The sequence below is a fragment of the Antechinus flavipes genome, chromosome 1 (genome assembly GCF_016432865.1).
Source record: "Antechinus flavipes isolate AdamAnt ecotype Samford, QLD, Australia chromosome 1, AdamAnt_v2, whole genome shotgun sequence".
Classification (NCBI taxonomy): Eukaryota; Metazoa; Chordata; class Mammalia; order Dasyuromorphia; family Dasyuridae; genus Antechinus; species Antechinus flavipes.
Window position 1 is genome coordinate 677716976 of NC_067398.1, and position 21738 is coordinate 677738713.

Genomic DNA, 21738 nt, shown 5'->3' on the forward strand with positions numbered 1-21738 from the left:
CTAGGCTGGAAGGGATATTTAGAACATAAAATATCAGTGCTTAGAACAGTGAATGTCAGAGCTGGGAGGAAACTTAGAACCTAGCTACAGACTGTATCTCAGGATATAGAATATGAAATGTCAGAACACAAAAAAAAAATAATGTTGATTGAACTGGAAAGGACCCTAGAACAAATAACACAGACTGTCAGAGTTTTAAAAAAATCTAAAAATGTTGAACTTTAAACTAAAAGACCTTAGAATAAAGAACACGGTGTCAGTGCCGAAAGGGATCTGAGACTAGGATTTTCCCATTTAAAGATGAAGAAACTGAGACTTCCCTTTCACTGGGGGGCCAGTTGGGGCAAGGGATTCTTGGAATTCTTCCTTGTCTTCTGGGGAGGAGCTTATCAGCATGGCCCAGCTGCTTCTAAATCCGTTCTCATCCCCAGCATCCCCTCCGTGGCTCTCCTGCCTTCAGACTTTGTTTGTAAACGTATAGATCTATAAGTAAGATCCCTGCTTGGACTTGGGGGGGTGAGACAGGGCTAGACAGGGTGGGCCCTGGAGTTTGGGCCAGGTAAGTGAGCCGGTGGAGCAGCAGCCTCTGGTGGCTGGAATGAAGCCTCCTTAAATGTGGGGCCTTGTCCTTGAGAAACCAGGTTGGGGTTGCCAACTTGCCGGAGGCTTTATCAAAGGGCAAAGGCCACAGAGAGCTTTCTAAAGTCTTGGGGGGGGGTGAGGAAAGGGGGAGAGAGAGAGAGAGAGAGACAGAGAGAGACAGAGAGAGACAGAGAGGGAGACAGAGAGAGACAGAGAGGGAGAGGAAGGGGAAGGGGTAAAGGGGGAGAGGAGAGAGAGAGGGGAAGGGGAGATGGAGAGGAGGAGAGGAGAGAGAGGGAATAGAAAAGGGAAAGGGGGAGAGGAGAGAGACGGGGGAGGGAGAGGGAGAAGGAGAAGGAGAGAGAGAGAGAGAGACACACACACAGAGACAAAGAGAAGGAGAGAGAGACAGAGAAAGAGAGAAATAGAGAGGGAGGGAGAGACAGACAGAGAAAGAGAGAAAGAGAGACAGATTCTTAAGGGCTTGGAGTTTAAGGCACAATTAGGGTCAGGGCTAAAGACTGTGATTTGGGTTTGGGACTGAAGTTAGGAGTTAATGTGGCATTAAAGATTTTGGAGCTAAAAAGAAGTATAATCTATAGAATCCTTTTATTTTAAAAGTTTTCTTTTTTCTTTCCCCCCCCTCCCCCCTGCCCCGTTTGGGGGAAATCAAATGCTTACTAGTTTTTTAAAAGTTTTTTTTTATTTATTTTTATTTTTTTTATTTTTTTTTAAAGAGAGAACATAGAGGCAGCTAGGTTGCACAGTGAGTAGCACACCAGCCCTTAGAGTTAGGAAAACCTGCCTTTAAATCCAGCCTCAAACACGTACCAGCTGGGTGACCCTAGTCAGGTCACTTAACCTGATTGCCTCTCAAAAAAACATCTCCCAAGCAAAGAGTGGACATACAATCCCCTCATTTTGGAGAGGAGAGAGCTGAGACACATTGAGATTGAGAGACTTGTCTAAGATAATACTAGGGAGTTAGATCCTAGAATCTCTGATTTCAAATCCATTTTTTCCCCTTTTCTCTGTCCCCTCTCCCCACAATGTTTTAATTCCCTTTTTTTTCTTTTTTTGGCTGAGGCACTTGGGATTAAGTGACTTTCCCAGGGTCCCACAGCTAGGAAGAGTTAAGTGTCTGAGAGCAGATTTGTACTCAGGTCCTCCTGACTTCAGGCCTGGGGCACTGAGCCACCTAGCTGCCCCCTTCTAATTCTTTTTTTTTTTTTTTTTTTTTTAAAGGAAGCACTTTCTTGTTCACTGTTTTTTCAAAGACAGGTCAGTAGGAGCCAGTAGAGGGAAGTACAAGTATCCTTTGGGGAGAAGGAAGCTACTCAGTGAGGAAAGAGTGTCAGCTTTGGGGGGAGGGCGTGGTAGCCAATCAGAGTTAAGTGACTTGTCCAGGGTCACACAGCCTATGCGTGTCTGAGATCAGATTTGAACTCAGGCCCACCACCAGATTTGAAAATCAGATGAGCTTGGTTCAAATCCCGGCTCTGTCATTGACTAGCTGTGCAATCCTGGACAAGTAAATTAGCTTCCCTGGGCTTCATTCTGTTCCTTGATAAACCTTCCTCCAAGGTTCCTTCTAGCTCTCAATCTAGGGCTTCCTGGAAGAGGTGAAACTTAAAGTGAAAGACAGGAGATCCCGGACCCGAAAAACAGGAGAGGATGAATTCTGATGGGCCCAATCAGAGATCCAAGGTCACTGAGGTGGCAAGACAAGCCTCTGGGCGGATCTCTGGCATGTGCTCTCTAGTTCCAAGGTCCTGGCTTGGGGATGGAGGGAGGGGGCATGGCCATGGGAAGTTTCCCTGGGCGGTGGCATTTGTGGGCATCCTGCTCTGGCTTCCCAGAAGACCTTTGGCGCTTCCTGGATGGTGGCCAGTTTCAAGGGAGAGATAAGGAATTGGAAATATGGCCCTCGGGCCATAAATACTTACCAGGCCCAGTTTCAGTGAGTATTTGGGGCCACTGAGCTCTGACTTAATTCTCTAAGTTAGGTCCTTCCATAGGGGAATGACTTGCCTTGAGAGGTGGGCTCCCCCTCCTTGAAGATCAGATATTTGTCCATCAAACTATCAATCAACAAGCATTTATTAAGTGGCTGTGTGTCCCTCATTGAGCTAAAGTGTCAGAGGTACAATGGTCCCTGCCTTCAAAGAACTTACAGCCTAATGGAGGGAGACAACACAGTGTGCATATCTATCTATCTGTCTGTCTTTCTATCCAGTATAATATGTACTATATAACACATACATGACATACATATGTTATATATAACATACATAACACATATTAACACATACATCGCACATATATATTAAATTAATACAAGATATTTTAGGGGATGAATGAGACCATAGGTAATGCGGGGGCGGGGCACAGTGAGCCTGGAATAAGGAAGACCTTTCCCAAATACTCATTCCTAACTGTGAGATCACAGCTAAGTCACTTAGACTTTTCCCCCAGTTTCCTGATGCAAAATGGGGATCATGATAGCATCTCCCAGGCTTGTTGTGAACATGGAATGAGATAAGATTCATAGAGTGCTTAGCACAGTACCCGGCATATGGGCCCTGCATTCATTCAGTGTTTCCCCACCATCACTATTCTCTCTCAGTCTCAGGAATTCTGTCGTTTTAATAGCCTGATTCATGAGGTGATTCTTCCAGAAAGTTTTTTTTTCTCTTATTACTCACCCCTTGGACTCTGTCTGCTCCACTGCACCCTCTCTGTAGGGGCTTTCACTGTGAAACTTGACCCTGGCTGATGGGAAGCGGCATGAGGTTTTAGAAGAGCTTCCTCAGAGCCAAAACCTATGATGGGATTTGAAAAAGGTTTTTTTTTGGTTTTTGTTTTTTAATGGCAATCACCAGGACCTTTTATGGGTTCATTAAGAAGTCATAGTAAGCAAATGGCAGCTAAGTGTTCATAGAACAGCAGTTCATAGAACACTGGATCTGGAGTCAGGAAGACAGTTTTCTAAATTCAAATTTGTCCTAAGGCACTTAATTGCTGTGTGACCCTGGCAAGTCACTTCACTCTACCTTAGTTTCCTCATCAGTGAAATGAGCTGAAAAAGGAAATGGTAAACCCCTCTACTCTTTGCCAAGAAAATCCCAATGGAATCATGAGGAGTTGGAGATGATCAGACACTCATATAACATAATAAATAAAACTTGTGCTTTAGAGATATCTCATTTGGAAATAATAATTCTAATCTGATTACTACTTTGGTAGATAAGGAAAATGTAGTAGACCTAATTGAGGCATTTGACAAACTCGTGATAACCTTGTAAAAGTGGAAAGATGTGGACTAGAAATCGACTAGGTGATGGTTTGATGGATTCAGAACTGTGGCACTGATTGGCCCAAATTATTAATGGGTCAGTATGAACCTCACAGGATGTTTCTAGTGGAATGTCTCTAGCTATGTATTAGTCAACATTTTTTGTCAATTGATTATATCCAGGTATAGATGGCATCAAATTTGCAGAGATCAAAGGAATGGCTAATACAATTGGAAGACTTAGAATCTAAAAAAAAATTTCAACAACTTAGGATGATGGGCCAAATCTAGTACAATGGACTTGAATAGGAACAAATATCAAGTCTTATTCTTGGTTTGAAAAAAAGAAATCAATGTGGCGTTGGGTAAGCTGGAAATGAAAGAAACTGAGTTCTGACACTGGCTCCATTTGTCAGATAGAAAAACAGAGTCACACTGGAGACTGATTTGTCTAAGATCATGTAGTGAGTTGAGCAAAGGAATCAAAAGACCTAGATTCTATTCTAGCTTTGCCCAACTCATCGCATGTTCTTAAACCAATCAGTTTCCCAATGTCAATCTGTTTTTCCATCTTCCTAAAGCTGCCTGCTCCTTCCTGGGAGGATGGACAAAATAGGAGGACAGGGACAGTTGGGTTGGGGCACCAGAGACTTCCAACCGTGCTCACTCATCTTTGGGAGGTAAACTGAGACCCAGAGAAGGATTTCTTTTCCCAATTCCACCTCTTCAATTCTTGTTCCCTCTTCCCTCTCTCCCAAGATAATTGTGATGATTGAATGAGTCAGACAGACAGACGGATACAAGGAGGGAGGGAAGGAATGAGAAAGGGAGGAGACTTAAAAATCACTTTAAAAACTCAAATAACTGTACAGATGTTAGTTTTAGTCATTCTTATCTCTGCCTTCCTGCTCAAGACTTCTGTCTCCATCTGGAAAATGGGGAAGGAGAGAGAAGAGAGGAAGGGGAAAACAGCTTTCCTCTGGTATCCTTTTTTTGGCTCATTTTCATCCTTGATAGGTATAGAGAGCAGTAGTGCAGAACTTGGAGAAAAAAAATCTAGTTGGAGTGTTATAATTAGGTTTTGGACAAAACTAGGGTTGGGAGGGATGGGGCAGGGGAAGAGGGAGTAGCAGATGGGTATGTAAATAAAGTAGGGCTTTAACATTATACCCACTCCCATACTCAGAATGTCCCCAAGAGGGTCAAGGCAAGGTAAGAGTCATCCAAGTGCATGAGCTATATTCCTCCATGTTATACTCCTAGCCCAAGGCCCCATCATTCAAGGTAAAAAGGAATGGAATTGGAAATCAAGAGACCTGCATTCTAGTCCCGGCTCTCATAAATTCTTTGAACCTTTCTCAACTTGCTTCTGTAATTTGGGGATTTAAGGAGATTTTGTTGTTGTCTACAATGATTGTGGTTGTTGTTTTCATCAACATTCAGACAAACCAGTGATTCTTAAGGCATTAGATATATTTTACCTCTGATTAGGGAAGGTTTAAGACCTAGTAGGAGCCACCAAAGGATAGAAACAGGGGCAGTGAAGGACACCAGCAAGGACAGAGCCTCTTGAAGGAGGAAGAAGAGGAAGAGAGATCAGTGATGGCCATCCAAGAGACCAACCTTGGCTTTGGTCACATGTGAAATGCTTTGCATTTATGTAAATGCCAGCTGGTATTTTAACCTCATCACATCCTTTTTTGGATATGAAGAATGTCTGCATTCTTAGTTACTTCCCTATCTGGGCACTTGTCTGATTGCCCCTGCCTAATGGAAAAGCATTATGGGACAATAATCTTGGAATTCAGAGGACCTGGTTTGAAATCTCATTTCTGCTTCTTACTGTCTTTCTGGGTAACTCATTTAACTTCCCTGGAACCTCTTGTGATCTTTCATTTATTAAAAATGAGGAAGGTTTATTTGATTAAAATTAAATCAAACTTCTACACTTAGGTTCCTGTTAACATAAAAATTCCATAACTTCCAAAAAATCTTGTCATTTCCCCCAACTATAGTGGACAATAGAATTCTACTACACTGTTTCAGGTTGTAAGCTATGTGTGAATTTCTGTGATTTATATGGATTGAAAAACAGAGATTTAAAGTTGAAACTCATCAATGGCCAAAATATTTCTCATTAGTCCAAGGCGGGGAAAGATGCTTCCATGCTTTCAAATATGAGATATCTTTTTAGTGATGTAGAAAGAACACTATTGTTGTGAGTTTATATCTCAAATCTATTAATATTTTGCCTCGATTTTTACACTAGAAAAAATTTAGAATGCAAAAAAAAAAAAAAAAATGAGGAAGATGGACTCAACTAAGCCCTTGAGGTCCTGTGATTATGTTATCTAACTCTGAAGTCCCTAGGAAGTATCCAATAGTACCCTGGCTCAACAGTATGGTAATGTGGATATCCAATGTGAACATGGTGGTGCAGGGAGGGGGATATATCTAAGGGAAGAGACAGAAGCAGCGGTTGCTTGCCACTAAAGAGTCTTATGATTCTCAAGGAGGCCCCCCAGTAAAAACTGTCGTTCTGAACCTCTGTTTAGGAGTCCCCTTAGTAATGTCTTATCCCTGCTTAAATTGTACAATAGGGAACCACTGAAGATTTCTGAGCAGAGGAGTGATGGTGAGAGACTAATTAATGTATGTATAAAGAAAGATAGTGGGGCAGGCAGTTGGCACAGTGGATAGAGCACCAGCCCTGAAGTCAGGAGCACCTGAGTTCAAATCTGACCTCAGACACTTAACACTTCCCGGCTGTGTAACCCTGGGCAAATCACTTAACCCTAATTGCCTCAGCAAAAAAAAAGAAAGAAAGAAAGATAATGACAACATTATAAAAGGTGAATTGGAGTGAGGGACACACCTGTTAGAAAATGATTGTAATAGTTAGTCCAAAGGGCCTCAACTAGAATGGTTATGGTGCCAATAGAAAGGGGAGGACAGGTGCAAGTTATATTATAGGGATGGAGTCAATGAGACTTGGTCACTGTCAGTCATTCAGTCAATAAATATTTACTAAGGGACAGGTAGATGGTGCAGTAAATAGAGCACCAGCCATGAGATGAGGAGGACTTTAATTCGAGCCTGGGCTCAGATATTTGATATGTGTTAGCTGTGTAACCCTAGGCAAGTCACTTAACCCCAAATTTCTTACAAATAAATAAATGAATGAATAAACAAACAAATAAATAACTGAATGAATAAACATGTATTAAGCTTCTGCCATCTACCATATACTGTGCAAAGCCCTGAAGATACACAGAATGGTAAAAGAGAGCCCCCAGCCTTGGGGAGCTCCCTACTGAGGTGGATGAGAGTAAGTGTGAAAGGTGAAGGAGAGAGAAAAAATTCAAAGTTAAACCCCACGGTTATACTTATATGGAAGGTTGACGGAATACCACACTCAGAAAGAACCAATTCAGAAGGGATTTAGGGGAAGAGATAATGAGTTCCATTCTAGATGTATTGATTTAGAGGTACCTAGTCTCCATTCAAGTGGAAATGACTCTCAAGGATTTGGAACAGTGGACCTCAAGCTCAGAAGTGAGATTTGTTTGAGAGTCATAGACTTAAGGCCGGAAGAAACCATTTACTCTTATTAATCTTCAGTTTCTTTCAATGGGGCCTTCACCACAACAAGGATATCTTTTTATAACTCCCTAATAGATTCACGATCCCACTCACTAGACACAGAATCTTTCTCAGACCTTCTCAAACCTCCCAGCGCAGTCGCCTTCCTTCCTTTTCAGATGAAATCCTTGTCTCCTATTTCACGGAGGGCATTTGCTGAGAGCTCCCTTTTTCTCCCCCTTTTTCCAACTTGCAAGACTCAAGTATCTTCCTCCCATCATATCCTTTAACTCCAACTCTCTTGTTAAGATGGCCAAGGCAAACTCCTCAAAATGCATAAGTGATCTCATTCCATCTCATCTTCTGCAAATCCTTCTCCCCCTGACCCCCAATAGTATTTTATTTTCCCAAATGCATGTAAAGAATAGTTTTCAACATTCATTTTTGTAAGACTTTGTGTTACAAATTTTTCTCCCTTCCCTCCTCTCCAAGACACAAGCAATCTGATATAGATTAAATATGTGCACAGATGACCTCTTTTTTTTTTTTAATAGCTTTTTATTTACAAGTTATATGCATGGGTAATTTTTCAGCATTGACAATTGCCAAACCTTTTGTTCCAATTTTTCCCCTTCTTCCCCCTCCCCACTCCCCCAGATGGCAGGATGACCAATACATGTTAAATATGTTAAAGTATAAGTTAAATGCAATATATGTATACATGTCCATACAGTTATTTTGCTGTACAAAAAGAATCAGAATCTGAAATAGTGAAAAAAAAAAAAAAAAAAAAAGAATCTGAAATAGTGTACAATTAACCTGTGAAGGAAATCAAAAATGCAGGCGGACAAAAATAGAGAGATTGGGAATTCTATGTAGTGGTTCATAGTCATCTCCCAGAGTTCTTTCCCTGGGCGTAGCTGGTTCATTCAGTTCATTACTGCTCTATTGGAACTGATTTGGTTCATCTCATTGCTGAAGAGGGCCACGTCCATCAGAATTGATCAGCATATAGTATTATTGTTGACGTATATAATGATCTGCTGGTTCTGCTCATTTCACTCAGCATCAGTTCATATAAGTCCAGATGACTTCTTAAAATAATTTGGAACCTGAAGTCAGGAAGCTGTGTGATTCTGGGCAAGTCTTAAGTTCCATCTGCCTCAATTTTCTCCTCTGTAAGTGGGGATAATAGCACCTATCTGCTTGTGTGTTCTGAAGATCAGATGAAATACCAGTACCTGGCAAATAGTTGTTTTTTGTCCTTTGTTGTTCATGATATCAGAGAGGTGATGCCCTGACATGCAAGTAAATTGGATTTAAGTGAGGGAGGCTGTGAAGGTCACCTCCTTACTTTCCTCTCCAGAGCCTTTTGGGTCCAGATATAGATCAGGACGACTGGAAATGGCCTTGGATGAAATTGTATTTCTCTGATCTATTGATCATTTTTTCATATGATTATAAATTGTTTTGATTTCTTCATTGCAAAACTACCTGTTCATATCTATTGATTATTTACCACTTGGGGAATGACTCATATTCTTATAGATTTGACAAAGTTCTGACTTTTTTTTTGCTGAGGCAATTGGGGTTAAGTGACTTGCCCAGGGTCACACAGCAAGGAAATTAAGTGTCTGAGGCCAGATTTGAACTCAGGTCCTCCTGACTTCAGGGCTAGTGGATATAAAACTTTTATCTATGATTCTGTGACCTGACAACACATTTTATATTTGGAAAACTGTAACTGTTAAGGAGTTCTTCCTTAATATTGCTCTAACATTTAACTCTTAACATCTCTACTGGTTTTTATCAGAGCTAATGTCTCTACAGATATTTACTGTTGGTCCTAGTTATGCTCTCAGGGGCTAAGAAAAATAAGCATAGTTCTGCATGCACATGATAGCTCTTTAACACTTACTTGAAAACAACCATCTCTTTCTTCTTTATGAGGCAAACATTCTTATTGCCTTTCAATGATCCTGAAATGACCTCTTTTACTTTTACATCCCTAGAGTAACTAGTACAATGCTTTTCTATTTTTTTTTTATTAAAGCTTTTTATTTTAAAAACATATGCATGGATAATTTTTCAACATTGACTCTTGCAAAACCTTGTGTTCCAAATTCCCCCCCCCCACCCATTCCATTTACCCCCTCCTTTAGGTGGCAAATAATCCAATATATGTTAAGCATATTAAAAATATATGTTAAATCATATATATATATCTTTTTGAAAAAATAAAGAGCTATTATAATAAAAAATATTACTTCACAAATACACAACAACTCTGGTAAATAGATGCTATTATTATTTTTATTTTACAGTTGAGGAAACCGAGACAGAAAGTACCCATAGTCACAAAGCTAGTAAGTGTCTGAGGTTGCATCTGAACTAGGTCTTCCTGACTCCACTGTGCTATCTAGCTGTCCCAAGAGGAGAGCTTAGATCTGGTTAAATAGATCTGAGAATCATCCACATAGAGAAGATAATTGAATCTATAAGATCACCAAGCAAAACAGTGATAAAGGGAAATGAGAAGAGGGTGCAAGATAGAGTCTTGTGGAGTAGCCACAGTTAATGGGCATAATCTGGATGAAGATGGAGCATGAAAGAGTGAGAAGAAGCAGGCAGAGAGGTAGGGAGAGAACCAAGAGAGAGCAGGAATATGAAAATACAGAGAGAAGAAAACATGAAACTAAAAACGATGATTGACAGTATCTAAGACTATATAGAAATCAAAAAGACTGAGGATTGAGAAAAGGCCATTGGATTTGGCAATTAATAATTAAAAACTAATTATTATAATAATTAATCATTAATAACCTTAAAGAGACCAGTCAAATGATGAATTCAGAAACCAGATTTTATAGAATTAAGAGAGTGAGAGTAAAGGAGCTAGTATAGACAACCTTTTCAAGGAATTTAGACACAAAAAGAATACCAGGGATATCTGGAACTTATAGCCTGGGGAGACATGGGTATCTTTGGAACATTGTTGTTTAATCACTTCCTGTTGCATCTGACTCTTTGTGACCCTATTTGGAGTTTTCTTTGCAAAAGTACTGCAGTGATTTGCCATTTCCTTATCTAGTTCATTTTACAGATTAGGGAACTGAGGCAAACAGGGTTAAGTGATTTGCCCAGGGTCACACAGCTAATAATTGTCTGAGACTGGATTTGAACTGAGGTCTTCCTGATTCTAGACCCAGCATCATCTAACTGCCCACCTTCATAGTAAAGGACTTCTAAATGCATATTGATTCTTCCTCAAATTCCCTAAGCACTCAGTTGCTTTCTCTACTTTCTTTCCATGACCTATTCCTCTGACTCTGTGTATGACACATAGATGATCATAGCCTTGATCTTGCTCTCATTCACAAATGTATTACTTCATGTTGAAGAATTCTGAAATCCCCCTATCCAATAACAATCTATTGGCTTCTCACCTCTCCTTTTGCCTTCTCTTACAAAACTCTCCTCTTCATCTGCTCCAATCCCTTGACCCTTCAATTCTCTTCCAAGTTGTCTCCTCTGCACTGGACTTTCTCCTCTCCTTCCATCTTGACCCCTTGGTGCACCAATTCAACTCTGCGGTTATTCTCTCTTGAATCCCTAGCCCTCTTATCATACACCTATTATGCCTTGCCAATGCTCAGCCTTCGATCACTCCCATGTCACCTTTATGCATGTAGTGCTAAATAAAAATAGTGATAATCCCACAACTGTTCTGATTGGGTTCATAACCTCAACTGGGTTCTCACCACTGTTGGACAATTCTGCTCTACCTCCCCTATCAAGTTACTTTCCCACTCTCCACAGCAGTGGCTCTTCTAGACCTTTTCATCCCTCCTCAAACATCCCATGACTCTGACTCTCAGCTGAGAAACCTGCCTCGTATCTCTGAAATGAATTTGAGACTATTTATCCTGAATTTCTTCTTCTCTCCTCTTTCTCATCTCCTCAAACTTTCTTCTATTCTCTCTTTCTCTCATGATAAAATGGCCTTACTACTTACCATGGCTAACCCTTCTACTTTTTCAAGTGATTACAATCCATGCCCTTTTCTCCAACAGACATGGCCCCTTCTGTCATTCCTACTCTTTAACAAAATTTTAATCTCTCCCCAACTAGTAGCTCATTCTCCATTGTGCCACCATAGTACCACCTGGGCACCATAGAACCTACAGTGCTGGTCCTGGTGTTGAGCAGACCGGAGTTCAAAACTGGCCTTAGATACTTATTAGCTGGGTGACCCTGGACAAATCATTTAACCCCATCTGCCTCAGTTTCCTCATCTGTAAAATGAACTTGGGAAGGAAGTAGCAAACCGCTCCAACATCTTTGCCAAGAACATCCCAAATAGAATTGGACATGACTGAAATGACTAAAATTAAAAAAAATATATCCATGTATTTTGAAAAATAAAAAGCTATTGTTATTATTTTTTTTAAAAGGTCTCTATAACAGGAGTCTCCATGTTCCCTCCTCTCACTTGCTTCTTATCCCCTTACAATCTTGTTTCTGACCTCATCATCACTGAAACTGCTTTCCAAAGTTACTGATGATCTCTTAGTTGTCAAATCCAATGGCCTTTTCTCAATCCTCATTCTCCTCTACCTCTCTGCAGCCTTTGCCACTTTGGATCACTCTCTCTTCCATCCCTGCTAACTATCGTCCTATATGTCTCTTCTACCTTTTATGACTAAATTCCTTGAAAAGACCTCAATATTTCAGAAAGGTCTGGAGAACCTTGTATGAGCTGATGCTAAGTGAAGTGAACAGAACCAAGAGAACATGGTACATGGCAGCAACAAGATTATGGATGATCATCTCTGATGAACTTATCTCTTTTCCACAATGAGGTGATTTAAGGACAAATCCAATGGATTTGGGATGGAAAGAGCCATCTGTATCTGGAGGGAGGACTGGGGACTGAATGTGGATCACAACAAAATATTTTCACTCTTTTTGTTGTTTGCTCGCTTTTTTTTTTCTCATTTTTCCCCTTTTTGATCTGCTTTTTCTTGTGCAGCATGATAAAGTGCAAATATGTTTAGAAGAATTGCATGTTTAACTTATGTTAGATTACTTGCTGTCTAGGGGAGAAGTGGGGAGGGAGGGAGAAAAATTTGGAATATGAAGTTTTGCAAGAGTGGATATTTGAAAACTGTCTTTGCATGTATTTTGAAAAATAAAAAGCTATTGTTATTTTTTTTTTTTAAAAAGGTCTCTACAACAGGAGTCTCCATGTTCCCTTCTCTCACTTGCTTCTTATCCCCTTACAGTCTTGTTTCTGACTCATCATCACTGAAACTGCTTTCCAAAGTTACTGATGATCTCTTAGTTGCCAAATCCAATGGCCTTTTCTCAATCCTCATTCTTCTCTACCTTTCTGCAACTTTTGCCACTTTGGAGCACTCTCTCTTCCTTAATGTTCTCTTCTCTCTAGGTTTTCAGGATACCCCTCTCTCCTGGTTCTCCTCCTACCTCTCCAACTGTTCCTTCTCAGTGTCTTTTACTGGATCCTCCTCCAGATCATATCCTTTAAATAGAGGTATCCCTCTGGGATCTGTCCTAAACTTTCCTTTCCTTTCTCTACACTGCTTTACTTGATGATCTCATAGCTCCCATGGATTTAATTATCTTCTTTGTGCTGGTGATGCTTAAATCTACCTTTCCAGTCCCACTTTTTGTTGATCTCCAATCTCAAAACCCCAGCTGCCTTTCCGACATCTGGAACTGGATGTCCAGGAGACATTTCAAACTTAATAGGTTCAAAACTGAACTCATCATTTTTTTCTCTAAGCCCTCCCCACTCCAACCTCCTTCCTATCATCCATATTACTATAGAGGACAAAACCATCTTCCCAGTCCCACAGACTCACAATGTATGAGTCATTCTGGACTCCTCACTATCTCTCACCTCCCCATATTCAAGCTGTTAACAAGACCTGTTAATTTTACCTTTGCGGCATCTTTCTCTCTTTCTGTTTTTAAAAATAGCCTTTTATTTTCCAAATGCATGCGAAGATAGTTTTCAACATTCACCTTTGCAAAACCTTGTGTTCCAAATTTTTCTTCTTCCCCCTTCCCCTAGACAGGAAGCATTCTGATATAACTTAAACATGTGAAATTCTAAATATTTCCATATTTGTCATGCTGTGCAAGAAAAATCAGATCAAGAGGGGGGAAAAAACACAAGAGGAAAAAAAAAAGCAAACAAACAACAACCAAAAAAAAAAAAAAAAGGTAAAAATACTATGTTTTGATTCACATTCAGTCTCCATAGTTCCCTTTCTAGGTGCAGATGGCTTTCTCCAGCATGTCTTTTAAAACTGTGTAGCATCTTTTCAATATGTTCCCTTCTCCCCTCAAACACTACCAGCCCTCTAATATAGACCCTCATCACTTCACTCCTGAATTATTATAAGAGCCTGGAGATGAGGGGAGAGTCCTACCTGCCAGGCACTCTCCCCATTCGAATCTATCGTCCATCAGTCACTAAAGTGATTTTTCTTTTTTTTTTTTTTATTAAAGCGTTTAATTTTCAAAACATACATGAGGACAATTCTTCAACATTGCAAAACCTTGTGTGTTTCCCCTTCCCCCACGCCTTCCTCTAGATGCCAAGTAGTCAAATATATGTTAAACATGGTAGAAATACATGTTTAATCCAATATATGCACACATATTTATGAAATTATCGTGCTGCACAAGAAAAATCCAATCAAACCAGGTTTTTTTTAAAAAAGCAAAACAAAATAAAATGTAAGCAAACAACAATAAAAACAGTAAAAATGCTATGTTGTGAATCACACTCAGTTCCTACAATTCTCTTCATCACAAGATCGTTGGGATTAGTGTGAATCATCTCATTGTTGAAGAAAGCCAAGTCCTTCAGAATTGATCCTCGTATGGTCTTCTTGTTGTTGTGTATAATGATGTCCTGGTCCTGCTCACTTCCCTCAGCATCAGTTCAAGTCTCTCCAGGTCTCTCTGAAATCATCCTGCTGGTAATTTCTTACAGAACAATAATATTCCATAACATTCATGTACCATAACTTTTTCAGCCATTCTCCAACTGATGGGCAGCCACTTGGTTTCCAGTTTGTTGCCACTACAGAGAGGGCTGCCACAAACATTTTTGCACATGTGGGTCCCTTTCCCTTCTTTATGATCTCTTTGGGATATAAGCTCAGTAGTGACATTGCTGGATCAAAGGGTATGTGCAGTTTGATAACCCTTTGGGCATAGTTCCAAATTGCTTTCTAGAATGGTAGGATCCCTTCACAGTTCCACCAACATTTATCATTATCTTTTCCTGTCATCTTAGCCGATCTAAAAGGTGTGTAGTGCTGTCTCAGAGTTGTCTAATTTGCATTTCTCTAATCAACAATGATTTTTGGATCACCTTTTCATATGACTAGAAACAGTTTCAATTTTTTCATCTGAAAACTGCCTTCATAAGCTTGAATCACTTATCAGTTGGAGAATGGTTTGAATGCTTATAAGTTTGAGTCAATTCTCTATATATTTTAGAAATGAGGCCTTTATCAGAACCTTTGGATGTAAAAATGTTTTCCCAATTTGTTGCTTCCCTACTAAAAAATGATTTTTCTAAAGTATAGGTTTGATCATATCATCATTCTATTCAGTAAACTCCACTGGCTTCCTAATTACCTTCAAGAACAAATATAAAATGATCTATTTGTCATTCAAAGCCCTTTACAACCCAGCCCCTTCCTGCCTTTCTAGTCTTATACCTTACTCCCCTGGACATCCAGTTACACTACTTTCCTGGTTGTTCATGAACAAGGTACTTCATTTCTCAGCTCTAGACAATTCTCTCTGCTGTCCTCCATGCCCAATGCTCTCCTGCCTTCACTCTTGGTTCTTGACCTTCATGAAGTCCCAGGCAAAATCTTACTTTCTACAGGAATCCCTCTTAATTCTTTCCTATTTATCTTGTGTTATTTCCTATTTATTCCAGATATAGGTTTGCTTTGTATATATTTATTTACATGTTGTCTCCTTTATTAGATTATAAATTCCTTGAGGGATTGTCTTTTGCTTCTTTTTGTATCCCCAGCATTTAACACAGTGCCTGACACATTCTAAGAGCTTGAGAAATGTCTATTTATTGCTTAATTTGTGATGTCTAAAAAGTTCAAGAGATATAACTTCTGGACAAACAAATCATTTTGTTAATTATAGCTAGCAAATAATAAAAGGATGGCCATTTTACCTTCCCTTGTAAATCAAAGATGAATAATGAAAGCTTCTCATTACCTATGCTCTTGGAAGAGTGGGAGTTCCTGATGGGTGACTATTAATTCATGAGAGAATGAATATTATCATGAGAGATGGATCTATTCTAATAAGGGGTTGGGAAATCTTATTTTATGTCAGTCTTACTCCCAGCCTACCCCCAATCTAGACAATCTAGGGCAATCTACACAAGGGTTCTCCCAGCCAAGCTTGCCTGAATCATAGAACACAAGTGGCCAAAATTTACTTTGAATTCTTTTTATTGCACTTCCCCAAGATTAAGATGAATGTTAAATCCAATCTCATCATCAAACCTCTTCTTCAGATGCTGGCTAAATAAGTTATTAAGGGCTGATTTCTGAATGAGGAATAAAAAAGGGAAAAATTCTCAACTAATAATTGGTTATTAACATGAGAGAAACAATCATTTCTTGATTGATAAAAGCTTGTTGAGACAGCTGTTAACGTAGTGAAATCCAACTTGACTTGGATTCAGGAAAATATAAATTCAAATCCTACCTCAGACATTTACTAGCTGGGTAACTCTAAGCAAATCGATTAGTTAATTTAGGTTTCTCAGCCTTAGTTTCTGCTTTTGTAAAATACTAATACCATTTATCTCTCAGGCTTGTTGTAAAGATTAAATGAGATAATGTTGATAAAGTGCTTTCAAACTTCCAAGTGCTACAGAAATACTGTTAATATTATTATTATTATTTTTGTTATGGTTGCTGTTGTTGCCTTGCAATGAGATAAGAAGGTAATAAATGTAGAAGCGAATCAGGGCCCAGTAATGAATCTGGAATAAATAAGATCAATGTGATTTTCTATTTTCTCCATCAGCTATAAAGTATGAGTAGAGAAACTGAATTGTGGGTTTCTAAGCTATGGTTGTGGCAGGAAGTGGGGGTGGAGAAAGGAAGTCACCAGAGTCCAAAAGAGTAATTGAGAAGTGGAAGGATCAGAGGGATCAACAATACGGATATTGAAATCCTTTGGGAAAGGTGTCTTGGGATGGGGTCTGCCATCATGAGCTAGATGTTGGACTCATTGGAAATGTTGGAAGAATGAACTAGAAGAGATCCTGCTACCCAGTTACAGAGGTTCATTCCTTCATCAACAAGCATTTATTAATGTGCACCTGGCACTGTGCTGGTCACTGGATATACAAATGCAAAACCCAAACCATCCTCATCCTCTTGTTATATTGGGGGAAAACAAGATGAACATAGCTACACATAAATAAAACGGATGCAAAGTCATATGTGAGACAGAGACTGAGGACATTAGCTATGAGGGCTCCAACTAGACTTTTTGTAGGAAGGGATTCTGGTTAAACTTTGTAGGGAGTGAGGGATTCTATGAGGTGGAGGTAAGGAGGGAAAGGATTGTAGTTATGGGGGGACACCTGAGAAAAAGCATGGAGGAGAAAGATGGAAGAGGGAATGTAAGATATAATGAACAACAATTGGATGAACTTTAGAACTATTGAAGAAGAGTTTGAATAAATGAAAGAAAAAGTATTATTACTAAGTGCTTTGTGCTAAGTATTAGAGATGCAAGTATTAAAGGGATGGAATTGCATGCCCTCAGGGAATTCTGATTGGGGCTCCGGAACAACTCTGGAAGAGTTTTTTTGTTATGGAAATTTATGGGGATGGTGAGTGAGAAATGCATTGACACAATCTCATTTAAACATGACTCCATAACTGGAAAACTGGGAGCAAAGAGGAGATCATTGGCAAGATAGTTAGTAGAAATATGTCCAGGCATTCTTCAAGTGATAAATGGTCAAAGCATATAAACAGAAAATTTTCAGATTAATTTCAATTTATTTCAAATTAATTTCAATTAATTTCAAATTAAAGCCATTTCTAGTCATATAAAAAATACTGTAAATTACTATTGATTAGGGAAATACAAATTAAGACAGTGCTGAGATACCACTTCACACCTCTCAGATTGGTTAAGATGACAGGAAAAGATAATGATAAATGTTGGAGGGGATGTGGGAAATCTAGGACACTAATACATTGTTGGTGGAATTGTGAACTGATCCAACCATTCTGGAGAGCAATTTGGAACTATGCTCATATGGCTATAAAACTGTGCATACCCTTTGCTCTAGCAGTGTCTCTATTGAGTCTCTATACCAAAGAGATTATCAAAAAGGACCCACATAAGCAAAATTATTTGCAGCAGCCCTTTTTGTGATGGCCAGGAACTAGAAATTGAATGGATGCCCATTATTTGGGGAATGGCTGAATTAGTCATGGTATATAAATGGAATGGAATGTTATTGTTCTATAAGAAATGATGATCAGGCTGATTTCAGAAAAGCCTGGAGAGACTTACTGATACTGAATGAAGTGAGTAGAACCAAGAGAACATTGTACAAGATTATGTGATGATCAGCTGTGATAGACTTGGCTCTTTTCAACAAAGAGGTGATTCAAGGCAATTGTGAAACTTGGGATGGAGAGAGCCACCTGCATTCACAGAGAATGCAGGGACTGAATGTGATCAAAGCATAATATTTTCACCTTTGGTGGTGTTTGCTTTTTTTTTTTTTTTTTTCTTTCTTGTATTTTTTTTCCCTTCTTGTATTTTTTTTCCCTTTTGATCTGATTTTTCTTGTGCAAGATGGTAGCATGATGAATATGGAAATGTTGAGAAGGATTGCATATGTTTAACCTATATTGGATTGTTTGCTATCTAGGGGAGGGAAGGAGACTGGAGAAAAATTTGGAATACAGGGTTTTGCAAAGGTAAATGTTGAAAAGTATTTTTGCATGTGTTTGCATGTGAAAAAAAGCTATTAAAAAAAGAAAGAAAGAAAGAATAATGGCCAAGGAGCAAAGTGAAGCATAACAAACTTAAGAGCAAGAACTATCTTTTACCTTTTTTAAAAAATTATTTATTTTTTTAAATAACTTTTTATTGACAGAACCCATGCCAGGATAATTTTTTACAGCATTATCCCTTGTACACTTCTGTTCCGATTTTTCCCCTCCCTCCCTCCACCCCTTCCCCCAGATGTTTTGCCTTTTTTTTAAATCTGAAGTACTTATCAGTGGGCCTGGCACATAGTAGGTGCTTAATAAATGCTTGTTGATGTGACTTGACTGACATCTCCCTAAAAGTAAGGGATCATGTGAGAGATAAACCTGAAAAGGTAGATCCTGCTCAGATTGTGAAAGGCATTCTAAGCTAGACAGAGGCAGATGTTTGTTGTCTGGAGAAAAAAGGGCAACTGCTAGTTCTGGAGGCCAGTAAAAATGAATGAGGAGGTTTGAAAACAATGGAATGGATCTAAAACAGCGATGGTGGAGAATGGTTTGGAAGCAGCAGGGTCAAAGGTACGCCTAGTGCCATCCCTCTGGTGCTCTGGGGCAAGCACAGATGCAGCCACTATTGGGGAGAGCTGCCAGACCATCGGGATGTGTCATTGTCAGGATATAACTGAGAAAGTGTGAATGAAATGCAAGGAGAGAAGGATGAAAAGTCTGAAGATGGAGAGATGCTTATGAGCAGGAGTTCCAAAGAACATACTGAAGTAGTATAAATAATGAGTGAACCTGGTTAGAGTGAGAATGGGGAGATGAACAGCGAGGAATCCTGATGGGGAAACATAGATATGACCTTTCCACCTTGGCACTGAGATCAAATGACAGTATTTGGATCTAAAGGCCCTCCTGCTCTGCACTTTATGTTCTAAGGGCCCTCCCAGCTCTGACCTCCTGGGTTCTAAGAACCCTTCCAGCTCTGACATTCTAGTTCAGGGGTCCTCAAACTTTTTTAAATAGGGGCCAGTTCACTGTCCCTCAGACTGTTGGAGGGCCAGACTATAGTAAAAACAAAAATTTTGTTTTGTGGGCCTTTAAATAAAGAAACTTCATAGCCCTGGGTGAGGGGGATAAGCATCTGGCCCGCAGCCGTAGTTTGAGGACCACTGTTAGGTCCTAAGATATTTTTAAGTCTAGTATAAAACACAAGCTCATCCATGTTCTCAAGTGCCTTGTAATTCTGGCATTTTGTGGTTCTGTGAATGAGGTGGGTGTTTTTAAAAAGCATAAGTGACCCCATATGTCATATTCCTACAAATATTTTCTCTCACAGAGAGCTCAGAGCTGTCCATTCCTTCTTGACGAAGAGACTCCAGGGCCTGCTCCAGAACTCAGAGAAGACGCCAGCCTTGAAAAAGGCCGGGGGGGTTGGGAGGAGTCAGCAGCCCCAGAAGCTCCTAACGAGATGGACCGAGTGACCAGGTACCCCATCTTCAACATTCCCCACTCATCCAGGGTCAGTGACCTGCCAACTGACCTGGAAAGCCATTACACCTTTGATGTTGTTAAAGTGGAGCCAATGTCCCCGAGCTGGGACGAGGACAGGCGTGGAATGGATTCTCGTGGCCAAAGCTTCCAGTTTGACCCAGAGGAGACCTCGGCCCTGAGGGTGGTGACTGTCACTCAGGAAATTGTCCCCACGTCCCACATGGTCAAGAAGACACAACATGTCGTGACTGATAACTATAGCGCCGAGCGACACACTCCTTCCTGGGAGCGAAAGACCCAAACAGAGGTGGTAAAGGTGGGTCCTACCTACAGCCTCCGAGCTTGGCCAGGGGAGCGGCAGCCCGGCAGGTTGTACTCTCAAGAGGAAGAGGAGGAGGAACGGCAGCTGTACCTCCTGGGTTCTGGGGAAAACGCCTTTCCAAAGGAGATGAAGGACTTTGAGCGGGAGCGAGAGGCGGTCATCCGGGGCCAGGTGGTGAAGAGGAGCACAACGGTGGCCACTCGCTGGAGCTCCCAAGAGGAGCTGGACGGGCTCCATCCCGGCCAGGGCCCGTCCTCTACTTCAGTCTCTGACTCAGACAGTGTCATCGACACCGACCAGATTAACTTCCTGGCTGCCCGGCAGCAGTTCATGAATTTGGAGAAGCTGACCGCGAGCTCCTGGCCAGCGCAGAAGCCGAGGGGAAGGACCGGGCAGCCTGCAGTCATCCAGGCTGATGTTGGCCAAAGCATCAGCTCCTCTGGGTCCGGGAGGGCCGGCCTGACCAACGGCCATACTGTCTCCATCAGGGACGATGCTGAGGAAGCCAGGTCTGGCCTGCGCGCTTTGACCCCTGGCTCCCAGAGCATCTCTGTAGACCACTTATCCGTGTCCTCTGTGGAAGATGCCCTGACCCTGGTCTTTGAGGAGGGGCCAGAACTGGTTCCCTGTGATGAGGGTCCAAAGGAGACACCCATTGAGAGAGAGATCCGACGGGCTCAGGAGCGGGAGGCCGATCTTCGTCAGCAGAGGGGCCTGCAGCAATCGGGCAGCCAGGACGAACTAGTGGAGATCCCGATCCGGCCTCTGCTGTCCACTCCCACTGCCAAGAAAGGGAAGGATAAGGGGCGGCTGCCATCCTTATACCTTCAGAGAGAGATAGCCCTGGACACAAAGCGTGAGGAAGACCATCGCCAGCAAGCTGGGCTCTCCGAGCTTATCAGTGATGGCAGTAGAGCTTCCACACCAAACCAGCTGGCCAGAGACTCGGAATTCCCCAAGATAAGGAGAGTCCAGAGCTCGGATTCCATCCTGAGCCTGACTTCTGACACCCATCCAACAGAAGCCAACCTGGAAGGAAAGAAGATTAGTCGCATTCCCTTGGAGGCCTACCAGCCTTACCTGAATCCACATAGCACTAAGAAGGAATTCCCATCTTACTCTTCTTACAAACCAGGTCCCTCAGTGGGTTCTGGGCACCTTACCATGAGCTCCAGGTGGGAGCAAGGTGTGACTACACCTCCACCCTGCTCACAAAAGGTATCCTGGAGAGAGGAACAGGTCAGGGAACAACCCTGGCAGTCACAAACCTCTACCTGGAGAGAGGAACAAATCAGAGAGAAGCCCTGGAAGTCACAAACCTCACTTACCCAGAGTGAGGAACAGGTCAGGGAGCAGCCCTGGAAGTCACAGACCTCTACCTGGAGAGAGGAACAGGTCAGGGAGCAGCCCTGGAA

The 21738-nt window shown here is 41.1% G+C and overlaps 1 protein-coding gene across 1 annotated transcript in view; it reads left to right on the plus strand.

Moving 5' to 3' along the window:
• The window catches only part of MISP (mitotic spindle positioning), a 33215-nt gene that overhangs the window by 4206 nt on the left and 7271 nt on the right, over positions 1-21738 (plus strand). Inside the window, exon 2 of the mRNA XM_051972443.1 lies at positions 19847-21718. Coding sequence (XP_051828403.1) covers positions 19979-21718 — 1740 coding nt within the window. The 5' untranslated portion in view covers positions 19847-19978. The remainder of the gene's footprint in view (positions 1-19846; positions 21719-21738) is intronic.